This window comes from Ranitomeya imitator, chromosome 1, assembly GCF_032444005.1.
Source record: "Ranitomeya imitator isolate aRanImi1 chromosome 1, aRanImi1.pri, whole genome shotgun sequence".
NCBI classification, from domain to species: Eukaryota; Metazoa; Chordata; class Amphibia; order Anura; family Dendrobatidae; genus Ranitomeya; species Ranitomeya imitator.
In genome coordinates this window covers 7167950-7180827 of record NC_091282.1, presented here as the reverse complement: position 1 = coordinate 7180827, position 12878 = coordinate 7167950, and the positions used below count along the sequence as shown (strand labels likewise).

The window sequence follows — 12878 nt, the reverse complement described above, 5'->3', positions numbered from 1 at the left end:
CCAGTTCCTGGTATAATTGGCTCCTCCATCCTGTTCCTGGTATGATTGGCCCCATCCTGTTCCTGGTATGATTGGCCCCATCCTTTTCCTGGTATATTGGCCCCATCCTGTTCCTGGTATGATTGGCTCCATCCTGTTCCTGGTGGGTTGCTGCCAGTAGGGTGGTGGTAGCTAGTCTCCCGGGGGGCTATGGGCAAGTATGTTGCAAGAGGACGTCGTAGTAAGGACGATATATAAGATCAAGATTACCTGCTGAAGGTGTGGTGTCCAGGGTGATAGAGCGGCGCATCTGGACCACATAGTAGAGGCCAGTGTTTTCTGATGATAGATTGGACTTTTGGCATCAGAGGATGATATGTGTGTAGGTGTGGTGTCCAGGGTGATAGAGTGGCGCATCCGCGTCCTGCTAGGTGTGCGGCTGTCTGATCTGTGCCTGGAAGCCAACAGCGGCGTTTTAAATGATCCCATATCGCCGGACCGGAAGTGCGTCGCCGGGACCGGAAGTGACGTATTGTTGCAGAGAAGGTTATACTGCGCATGTCTGGTACATGTGTACATATCATCCCCTGATGCCAAAAGTCCAATCTATCATCAGAAAACACTGGCCTCTACTATCTAGGGCATACCGCAGAGTAGATTGCTTTACCTCACCAGTTCTCATGTGCAACAGGAGGGCTCCCAACATCAGGGATAAGTTGGTACGTGCTGACATTGGCAGTCTACGTCCAACCATGACTCAAAGCTTCCTGACCACTCGTAGACAGGGCACCTTTCCCTGTCTAAGCTGTGCCTCATGGTCCAATGTTAATAAATCGGACAATGTCACTCATCCTAGGACGGGTAAATCATTTCCTATTCATGGTTACCATACCTGTAACTCCAATTTCGTAGTGTACTTAATAAAATGTCCATGCGGGCTCCTATACATTGGGGAAACGACTCAACATGTCAGAGAGAGAATCGCGAGCCACAAATCGACCATTCGGTGCGGTAAAACCTGGCTTCCCATGCCAGACCACTTCATTAAATTGAAACACACTGTGGCACAACTCAAATACCAGGTGATCGAACACGTACCCAGGCCTAGGAGAGGAGGCAATCACATCAGACTTCTAAAAACTAGGGAGGCCTACTGGATCCATAAACTAGATACCCTGGCCCCTAGAGGTCTTAACAGAGAGATTGACTGGTTAATATGATCCTAACAACTTTACCATTTATTTTGCAGACTCGCTAAACACTATTCCCTATAGGTGAGTTGTCCTTATTTACTATAGATAGTCATATTATTTTATTTTCTTCCTGGTCCCATTGATATCTTCACCTGCCCCACCAATATATCAGGGTTCCAGGGCAGTTTACTATGGGTAGCTTATATACCTCACTCACCATGCTTCCCTGTTTGCCCATTTTGATTTGCCACCATTTTTATGGCTGTTTATTATTGCTCCTCCCCCGGCCCCAGCACGTCCGTCGCCATGATTACCGTGCATACGCAGTATACCCTTCCCAGTAACGATACGTCATTTGTGGCCGTTTATTATTGCTCCTTCCCCTGCCCCAGCATGTCCGTCGCTTTGGTTTCACAACCAGACATGCGCAGTATAACCTTCTCTGCAACGATACGTCACTTCTGGTCCCGGTAAGAAACTTCAGGTCCAGCGATATGGGATCATTTAAAACGCCGCTGTTGGCTTCCAGGCACAGATCAGACAGCCGCACACCGAGCAAGACGCGGATGCGCCGCTATATCACCCTGGACACCACACCTTCAGCAGGTAATCTTGATCTTATATATCGTCCTTACTACGACGTCCTCTTGCAACATACTTGCCCATAGCCCCCCGGGAGACTAGCTACCACCACCCTACTGGCAGCAACCCATCTGATGTGCCCCTATCACTGCACTATTTTACACTACCGCAGCCTAATATCTTATGGCCATTTCCTACCTCTGTGTCCCTGCGTCCACATTTCAGCCATCCTGGATGGAGCTATCTATTGCATTATCACCATACCATGCAGCTCCCCTTTTCCTAGACTTACTAATTGTGTTTGCTTACGTCCCTGATAATATCCCCATTATCCATTACAGTTTCGGTTACCCTAAGTCTAAGGGTCCTACATCCTCTACCTTCTACTTTGGCATCTCCTACCAAGGTAATACTGGCCTGTCATATGTCTTTCTACTACATTATATTGTATCTAATTCTAGTATAATGCTACAACTAGTACTGGCAGCCCCGTCTCTTTTTGATGCAATTTTATTCTTGTTGGAAACCATACTTATGCTACCATGCTAAATCCTGTTACCTTATATTCCTTTGTACATAATGTATATAATGTATATATGATTCAGTGTCTTATACGTTGTTTTTTTGTCTTCACTAGTAACCCCATGACTAAAGGTACCGTCACACATAACGATATCGTTAACGATATTGTTGCTTTTTGTGATGTAGCAACGATATCATTAAGGAAATCGTTATGTGTGACAGCGACCAACCATCAGGCCCCTGCTGTGATGTCGTTGGTCGCTGAGGAAAGTCGCTGAATCGGCGTGTGTGACACCGATCCAGCGATGTCCTCATTGGTAACCAGGGTAAACATCGGGTAACTAAACGCAGGGCCGCGCTTAGTAACCCGATGTTTACCCTGGTTACCAGCGTAAAAGTAAAAAAAACAAACACTACATACTTACCTTCCGCTGTCTGTCCCCGGCGCTCTGCTTCTCTGCTCTCCTCCTGCATCCTGTGTCAGCGCCGGCCAGCCGGGAAGCACAGCGGTGACGTCACTACTCTGCTTTCCAGCTGACCGGCGCTGACAGTGCAGAGGAAAGCACAGCGCCGGAGGACAGACAGCGGAATGTAAGTATGTACTGTTTTTTTTTTACATTTACAATGGTAACCAGGGTAAACATCAGGTTACTAAGCGCGGCCCTGCGCTTAGTAACCCGATGTTTACCCTGGTTACCGGGGACCTCGGGATCATTGGTCACTGGAGAGCTGTCTGTGTGACAGCTCTCCAGCGACCAAACAGCGACGCTGCAGCGATCGACATCGTTGTCAGTATCGCTGCAGCGTCACTGAGTGTGACGGTACCTTAAGACCCAGGAGGGTCGAAACGTTGGGTTGTTGTATCTTACTTTATCTCTACACTGCTTGTGGTTTATTTTTTCTGTCTGAAACAACTTTTGGAATAAACGTGTGAATACACGTCTGCAAACCAGCATTTAAGAGTGTGCGGTGAATTTCTATTCTTTATGGAGTGAAGCTTTACTATTCTGCACATGTGATCTGCCCCATTCATGTGAATGAAGATCCTGCGCAGTCTGACATCTTCTATTTCTTTATCTTTTGCACATAGGAGCTGTTGTCAGGCAGGATCCTCAGTCATACGGGCCATGGGGACCCCAAGGGATAGATATCCTATGGATCAGATTTATTATAATAATTTTTTATTTATATCAGGCAAACATATTCTGCAGCACTTTACAGACATAATCATCACAATCTAAATTCCCTATCAGTATGTGTTTGGAATGTGGGAGGAAACCGGAGAATCCGGAGGAAACCCACGCAAACTCCTTGCAGATGTTGTCCTTGGTGGGATTTGAACGGCTGCTGTGCTAACCATTGAGCCACCGTGATTTATCCTGTGACAGGACTTTTATTACTAGTTAATGGAGACATTTTATAGCCTATATACAGGTGCTGGTCTTCATCGTTGTATCTACAGCTGGAGGTGACACCGGTGTGCGCAGCACGTAGCGCGGGGGCGGGACGCGGTCATTTACTGGATGCTTTTGTTCCTGACTGTGTTCTCAAGCAGTAATATTCTGTGCCTGACAGGATCAGATACGGGAGATCATAGCCAGAGGCATACGTCCTTATTGTCGTCAGGACGAGATTCTTTTCGCAGACGCACCTTCTCTCTTCTGAACATTTCTCATACATTAAGCCTCTTTTGCTAATTTTCCAACAATTTCCATTTTGGATCCTGAAAAACAAAGTAAAAAGTATAAAGTACAAGAAAGATGTTGATGTGAATGTGTCTCAGACTCTTCGCACCTCATGGCACCGTGATACGAGCCTCGAACCGGCCACTAACTGCTCCTCTTATTCTTACTACTTCCAATATGGACGAATATGAAATTCAGGTCCTCCTGTGACCATCAAACAGCTACTTGGTGATCCAAACCAATCCATCCCTCGCCGGTGATACATCCTTTCCTCTCTACTTCCTCCTTCCTTCTTGTTTCTCTCATTTTACCCTTTTCTGCTCTCTTCTGTACGGCTTCTTGATTCTTCTCCCTCCCGTCTTATCACAGCTCTTCCTCTCTTCTTCCCTCTTTGTCCTTTCTTCTCCTCTCGTTCTCTACTCTTGGCTCCACTGTCTCATGTTATTTCTGCCTTTCTTCTCATTTCCTCTATCTTCTTTCTCATTTCCTCTTTGATGTTCATCTCCTCTCCTCATTTCATCTTCTCTCCTTTCCACCTTTCTTACATCCTGTCCCCTTCTTCTTGTCTCTCCTCTTACTTTCCTTTCTTTCTTTGTATCTCCTCTTTTCCTCTCCTCTCTAATGTTAGTCTCTCGTTGTTCCCTTGTCTTTCCTTCTATCTCCATCTTCTTTTCTCTTTTTCTCTCTTCTCCTTTCTTCTCTTCTATGATGTCCCCTCTTTACCTCTTGTCTTTCTCATCTTGATTTCCTCTCCCTTTGCTCTCAGTCATCTCTAGTTTTGCCCTTACGTAGGTCACCTATGGCTGGTTAGAGATTCATCTCCTGGGGAACGCTCCAGGAAACCTCTCAGTATTGGAGTTACTGCCTAGTGAAGTCCATGCATGGCGATGCCGTGATGACATGGTGGCCGAGGGTCCTAGTAATGTGCACAGTAAAGCTTTTCATAGACTGATGTCTCATTACATTGTCTGACTTACCAGTACTGTTCTGGCCATTCCCAACTCCAGAAATTCTCTGACCATCTATATTCCTTCCCGACCCAGAAATCGTCTGTTTTATTAGACAGAAATTCCTGAAATGAGTCATAAAAGGAACAGTGTTATTCCTGGAATCAGAACCTCCGCACACCACATGGATGGCTACTTGGTGGATGTGTGATGGTTCAGAGGCCAAGGGATGACCGGCCTGCTGGTGGAGAAGTAGTGGAGACATTCTAACATCACGTCACATGGACCAGAAGTAAGACCCTCACCAGACCCCCGGGCTTTACCTGAAGCGTCAGATCATTCCATAGGATGACAATAAGGTTGGCGCCTCTGTTTTTACAAAACTCAACACAATCCATCCATTTTCCTTTTACATCTGTGAGGAGGACACATTTACTACCAACCAGAATCCAACCTTCTGGGCAAATATCTGCAAAGTATAGAAATATGGATGCCATCAGTCCACTATGAAAATACAGATGTCAGATGCAGAGATGGAGAATTACCAAGGTAAAAATGCCCGTGGTGCTGAACTTAGAGACACCGTTATGTTTCATAATCATTAGTTCACATGGAAATACGAAACTGTCATTTATCTTATTGGAGAAATCTGCTTCGCTCTTCCCCTGGATATCGATAGTTAACTCTAAGCTTATAGGTAAAATAGGTCAAATCCACATCGGTAAAGACGGACTTTCCCATTACTGAGAGGGGAGATGATGGTTGGTGCTCTGAAACTTGTATGCAGAGTAGAGGGGGAAGGAAAAGGGAGGAGATAGAAGACAAAGACATGGAGGGTGAGGAGCAAGAGGTAGTCAGAGGCATGGAGGGTGAGGAGCAAGAGGTAGTCAGAGGCATGGAGGGTGAGGAGCAAGAGGTAGACACAGACATGGAGAGTGAGGAGCAAGAGGTAGACACAGACATGGAGAGTGAGGAGCAAGAAGTAGACAGATACATGGAGAGTGAGGAGCAAGAGGTAGACACAGACATGGAGGGTGAGGAGCAAGAGGTAGACACAGACATGGAGGGTGAGGAGCAAGAGGTAGACACAGACATGGAGGGTGAGGAGCAAGAGGTAGACACAGACATGGAGGGTGAGGAGCAAGAGGTAGACACAGACATGGAGGGTGAGGAGCAAGAGGTAGACACAGACATGGACGGTGAGGAGCAAGAGGTAGACACAGACATGGACGGTGAGGAGCAAGAGGTAGACACAGACATGGAGGGTGAGGAGCAAGAGGTAGACATAGACATGGAGGGTGAGGAGCAAGAGGTAGACACAGACATGGAGGGTGAGGAGCAAGAGGTAGACACAGACATGGAGGATGAGGAGCAAGAGGTAGACACAGACATGGAGGGTGAGGAGCAAGAGGTAGACACAGACATGGAGGGTGAGGAGCAAGAGGTAGACACAGACATGGAGGGTGAGGAGCAAGAGGTAGACACAGACATGGAGGGTGAGGAGCAAGAGGTAGACACAGACATGGAGGGTGAGGAGCAAGAGGTAGACACAGACATGGAGGGTGAGGAGCAAGAGGTAGACACAGACATGGAGGGTGAGGAGCAAGAGGTAGACACAGACATGGAGGGTGAGGAGCAAGAGGTAGACACAGACATGGAGGGTGAGGAGCAAGAGGTAGACACAGACATGGAGGGTGAGGAGCAAGAGGTAGACACAGACATGGAGGGTGAGGAGCAAGAGGTAGACACAGACATGGAGGGTGAGGAGCAAGAGGTAGACACAGACATGGAGGGTGAGGAGCAAGAGGTAGACACAGACATGGAGGGTGAGGAGCAAGAGGTAGACACAGACATGGAGGGTGAGGAGCAAGAGGTAGACACAGACATGGAGGATGAGGAGCAAGAGGTAGACACAGACATGGAGGGTGAGGAGCAAGAGGTAGACACAGACATGGAGGGTGAGGAGCAAGAGGTAGACACAGACATGGAGGGTGAGGAGCAAGAGGTAGACACAGACATGGAGGGTGAGGAGCAAGAGGTAGACACAGACATGGAGAGTGAGGAGCAAGAGGTAGACACAGACATGGAGGGTGAGGAGCAAGAGGTAGACACAGACATGGAGGGTGAGGAGCAAGAGGTAGACACAGACATGGAGGGTGAGGAGCAAGAGGTAGACACAGACATGGAGGATGAGGAGCAAGAGGTAGACACAGACATGGAGGGTGAGGAGCAAGAGGTAGACACAGACATGGAGGGTGAGGAGCAAGAGGTAGACACAGACATGGAGGGTGAGGAGCAAGAGGTAGACACAGACATGGAGGATGAGGAGCAAGAGGTAGACACAGACATGGAGGGTGAGGAGCAAGAGGTAGACACAGACATGGAGGGTGAGGAGCAAGAGGTAGACACAGACATGGAGGGTGAGGAGCAAGAGGTAGACACAGACATGGAGGGTGAGGAGCAAGAGGCAGACACAGACATGGAGGGTGAGGAGCAAGAGGCAGACACAGACATGGAGGATGAGGAGCAAGAGGTAGACACAGACATGGAGGGTGAGGAGCAAGAGGTAGACACAGACATGGAGGGTGAGGAGCAAGAGGTAGACACAGACATGGAGGGTGAGGAGCAAGAGGTAGACACAGACATGGAGAGTGAGGAGCAAGAAGTAGACAGAGACATGGAGAGTGAGGAGCAAGAGGTAGACACAGACATGGAGGGTGAGGAGCAAGAGGTAGACACAGACATGGAGGGTGAGGAGCAAGAGGTAGACACAGACATGGAGGGTGAGGAGCAAGAGGTAGACACAGACATGGAGGGTGAGGAGCAAGAGGTAGACACAGACATGGAGGGTGAGGAGCAAGAAGTAGACACAGACATGGAGAGTGAGGAGCAAGAGGTAGACACAGACATGGAGAGTGAGGAGCAAGAAGTAGACAGAGACATGGAGGGTGAGGAGCAAGAAGTAGTCAGAGGCATGGAGTGTGAGGAGCAAGAGGTAGACACAGACATGGAGGGTGAGGAGCAAGAGGTAGACACAGACATGGAGGGTGAGGAGCAAGAGGTAGACACAGACATGGAGAGTGAGGAGCAAGAAGTAGACAGAGACATGGAGAGTGAGGAGCAAGAGGTAGACACAGACATGGAGGGTGAGGAGCAAGAGGTAGACACAGACATGGAGGGTGAGGAGCAAGAGGTAGACACAGACATGGAGGGTGAGGAGCAAGAGGTAGACACAGACATGGAGGGTGAGGAGCAAGAGGTAGACACAGACATGGAGGGTGAGGAGCAAGAAGTAGACACAGACATGGAGAGTGAGGAGCAAGAGGTAGACACAGACATGGAGAGTGAGGAGCAAGAAGTAGACAGAGACATGGAGGGTGAGGAGCAAGAAGTAGTCAGAGGCATGGAGTGTGAGGAGCAAGAGGTAGACACAGACATGGAGGGTGAGGAGCAAGAGGTAGACACAGACATGGAGGGTGAGGAGCAAGAGGTAGACACAGACATGGAGGGTGAGGAGCAAGAGGTAGACACAGACATGGAGGGTGAGGAGCAAGAGGTAGACACAGACATGGAGGGTGAGGAGCAAGAGGTAGACACAGACATGGAGGGTGAGGAGCAAGAGGTAGACACAGACATGGAGGGTGAGGAGCAAGAGGTAGACACAGACATGGAGGATGAGGAGCAAGAGGTAGACACAGACATGGAGGGTGAGGAGCAAGAGGTAGACACAGACATGGAGGGTGAGGAGCAAGAGGTAGACACAGACATGGAGGGTGAGGAGCAAGAGGTAGACACAGACATGGAGAGTGAGGAGCAAGAAGTAGACAGAGACATGGAGAGTGAGGAGCAAGAGGTAGACACAGACATGGAGGGTGAGGAGCAAGAGGTAGACACAGACATGGAGGGTGAGGAGCAAGAGGTAGACACAGACATGGAGGGTGAGGAGCAAGAGGTAGACACAGACATGGAGGGTGAGGAGCAAGAGGTAGACACAGACATGGAGGGTGAGGAGCAAGAAGTAGACACAGACATGGAGAGTGAGGAGCAAGAGGTAGACACAGACATGGAGAGTGAGGAGCAAGAAGTAGACAGAGACATGGAGGGTGAGGAGCAAGAAGTAGTCAGAGGCATGGAGTGTGAGGAGCAAGAGGTAGACACAGACATGGAGGGTGAGGTGCAAGAGGTAGACACAGACATGGAGGGTGAGGAGCAAGAAGTAGACAGAGACATGGAGAGTGAGGAGCAAGAAGTAGACAGAGACATGGAGAGTGAGGAGCAAGAGGTAGTCAGAGGCATGGAGGGTGAGGAGCAAGAGGTAGACACAGACATGGAGAGTGAGGAGCAAGAGGTAGACACAGACATGGAGAGTGAGGAGCATGAAGTAGACAGAGACATGGAGGGTGAGGAGCAAGAAGTAGTCAGAGGCATGGAGGGTGAGGAGCAAGAGGTAGACACAGACATGGAGGGTGAGGAGCAAGAGGTAGACACAGACATGGAGGGTGAGGAGCAAGAAGTAGACAGAGACATGGAGAGTGAGGAGCAAGAGGTAGACAGAGACATGGAGAGTGATGAGCAAGAGGTAGACAGAGACATGGAGGGTGAGGAGCAAGAGGTAGTCAGAAACATTGAGGGGGAGGAGCAAGAGGTAGACACAGACATGGAGAGTGAGGAGCAAGGGGTAGACAGAGACATGGAGGGTGAGGAGCAAGGGGTAGACAGAGACATGGAGGGTGAGGAGTAAGAGGTAGACACAGACATGGAGATTGAAGAGCAAGAGGTAGACACAGACATGGAGGGTGAGGAGCAAGAGGTAGACACAGACATGGAGGGTGAGGAGCAAGAGGTAGACACAGACATGGAGGGTGAGGAGCAAGAGGTAGACACAGACATGGAGGGTGAGGAGCAAGAGGTAGAAACAGACATGGAGGGTGAGGAGCAAGAGGTAGACACAGACATGGAGGGTAAGGAGTAAGAGGTAGACACAGACATGGAGGGTGAGGAGCAAGAGGTAGACACAGACATGGAGGGTGAGGAGCAAGAGGTAGACACAGACATGGAGGGTGAGGAGCAAGAGGTAGACACAGACATGGAGGGTGAGGAGCAAGAGGTAGACACAGACAGGGAGGGTGAGGAGCAAGAAGTAGACACAGACATGGAGGGTGAGGAGCAAGAGGTAGACACAGACATGGAGGGTGAGGAGCAAGAGGAAGACACAGACATGGAGGGTGAGGAGCAAGAGGTAGACACAGACATGGAGGGTGAGGAGCAAGAAGTAGACAGAGACATGGAGAGTGAGGAGCAAGAGGTAGACAGAGACATGGAGGGTGAGGAGCAAGAGGTAGACAGACATGGAGGATGAGGAACAAGAGGTAGACAGAGACATGGAGAGTGAGGAGCAAGAGGTAGACACAGACATTGAGGGTGAGGAGCAAGAGGTAGACAGAGACATGGAGAGTGAGGAGCAAGAGGTAGACCGAGACATTGAGAGTGAGGAGCAAGATGTAGACAGAGACATTGAGGGTGAGGAGCAAGAGGTAGACAGAGACATGGAGGATGAGGAACAAGAGGTAGACAGAGACATGGAGAGTGAGGAGCAACAGGTAGACAGACATGGAGGGTGAGGAGCAAGAGGTAGACAGAGACATGGTGAATGAGGAGCAAGAGGTAGACAGAGACATAGAGGGTGAGGAGCAAGAGGTAGACACAGACATGGAGGGTGAGGAGTAAGAAGTAGACAGAGACATGGAGGATGTGGAGCAAGAGGTTGACAGACATCGAGAGTGAGGAGCAAGGTGTAGACAGAAACATTGAGGGTGAGGAGCAAGAGGTAGACAGAGACATAGAGAGTGAGGAGCAAGGGGTAGACGGAGACATAGAGAATGAGGAGAAAGAGGTAGACAGAGACATGGAGGATGAGGAACAAGAGGTAGACAGAGACATGGAGAGTGAGGAGCAAAAGGTAGACGGAGACATTGAGGGTGAGGAGCAAGAGGTAGACCGAGACATGGAGGGTGAGGAGCAAGAGGTAGACGGAGACATGGAGAATGAGGAGCAAGAGGTAGACAGAGACATGGAGGGTGAGGAGCAAGAGGTAGACAGAGACATGGTGAGGAGCAAGGGGTAGACAGAAACATTGAGGGTGAGGAGCAAGAGGTAGACAGAGACATAGAGAGTGAGGAGCAAGAGGTAGACAGAGACATGGAGGGTGAGGAGCAAGAGGTAGACAGAGTCATGGAGGGTGAGGAGCAATGGGTAGACAGAAACATTGAGGGTGAGGAGCAAGAGGTAGACAGAGACATGGAGAGTGAGGAGCAAGGGGTAGACAGAAACATTGAGGGTGAGGAGTAAGAGGAAGACAGAGACATGGAGGGTGAGGAGCAAGAGGTAGTCAGAGACATGGAGGGTGAGGAGCAAGAGGAAGACAGATACATGGAGGGTGAGGAGCAACAGGTAGACAGAAACATTGAGGATGAGGAGCAAGAGGTAGACAGAGACATGGAGAGTGAGGAGCAAGAGGTAGACAGAGACATGGAGGGTGAGGAGCAAGAGGTAGACAGACATGGAGAGTGAGGAGCAAGGGGTAGACAGAATCATGGAGAGTGAGGAGCAATGGGTAGACAGAAACATTGAGGGTGAGGAGCAAGAGGAAGACAGAGACATGGAGAGTGATGAGCAAGGGGTAGACAGAAACATTGAGGGTGAGGAGCATGAGGTAGACAGAGACATGGAGAGTGAGGAGCAAGAGGTAGACAGAGACATGGAGGGTGAGAAGCAAGAGGTAGACAGAATCATGGAGAGTGAGGAGCAATGGGTAGACAGAAACATTGAGGGTGAGGAGCAAGAGGAAGACAGAGACATGGAGAGTGATGAGCAAGGGGTAGACAGAAACATTGAGGGTGAGGAGCATGAGGTAGACAGAGACATGGAGAGTGAGGGGCAAGAGGTAGACACAGACATGGAGGGTGAGGAGCAAGAGGTAGTCAGAGACATGGAGGGTGAGGAGCAAGAGGTAGACAGAGACATGGAGGGTGAGGAGCAACAGGTAGACAGAGATATGGAGGGTGAGGAGCAACAGCTAGACAGACATTGAGGGTGAGGAGCAAGAGGTAGGTAGAAACATTGAGGGTGAGGAGCAAGAGGTAGACAGAAACATTGAAGGTGAGGAGCAAGAGGTAGACAGAAACATTGAGAGTGAGGAGCATGAGGTAGACAGAAACATTCAGGGTGAGGAGCAAGAGGCAGACAGACATAGAGGGAGAGGAGCAAGAGGTAGACAGAGACATTGAGGGTGAGGAGCAAGAGGCAGACAGACATGGAGGGAGAGGAATTAGAGACAGACATATACAAGAGGGATTGCTATAGACAGACACACACACAAAGGAAAGGAGTTAGAGGCAGATATCTTGAGAATGAATTAACAGTCCAGGGGCCGAAAGAAGGGAAATTCTGTGATCGTAAATAATAAAAAAGTTTTGTATTTTCATATGTACTATTAATTTCAGAAAAAAATAAAAAAAACAATGGCCATTTTTTAATAGATTGGGGTCCTACTATGGCGGTCGCTGGGACTCGGCAGTGGCTTCTATATTCTGATCCCAATCTTCACTAACAACCTCAAGTTCCTATTGGGACACGTGTTGCCGCAGCCGATGAAGGTATAACATCTGCAGTTATGGCATCAGTGTGAACTAGTCCTTAACAACCAGGAGGTTTTCGCCCTAAATGACCAGATAGGATTTTGGAGCATTTGACTATTTAATAAATAACTTATTTAGATGTAAATTGTACACTTTTATTCACATCATAATGACGTGTTAGAACGGCTTTTTTCATTTGTCTTGAAATTTACAAGAGATTTGTGAAAATTGTCTGAAAAAAATCCCAACTCAGCTGTCAAAATCTACAATCAGAAGTCTTTATAGTTTCTGAACTAGCCAAATGTAATGAGGCCCCGGGGCCCGGAAGCGTTA

At 48.9% G+C, this 12878-nt stretch overlaps 1 protein-coding gene across 3 annotated transcripts in view; it reads right to left on the bottom strand.

Annotated features, from left to right (window-relative positions):
• Nucleotides 1-3375: 3375 nt before the first annotated feature.
• LOC138658143 (C-type lectin domain family 7 member A-like) overlaps nt 3376-12878 on the bottom strand; it is a 77334-nt gene continuing 67831 nt past the window's right edge. For all 3 annotated transcript variants that reach the window (XM_069745679.1, XM_069745685.1, XM_069745690.1), the window contains 3 exons: nt 5232-5384; nt 4939-5033; nt 3376-3999 (listed from right to left, as the gene is read on the bottom strand). In XM_069745679.1, the coding sequence (XP_069601780.1) occupies nt 3789-3999; nt 4939-5033; nt 5232-5384 (459 nt within the window). In that variant the 3' untranslated portion in view covers nt 3376-3788. The remainder of the gene's footprint in view (nt 4000-4938; nt 5034-5231; nt 5385-12878) is intronic.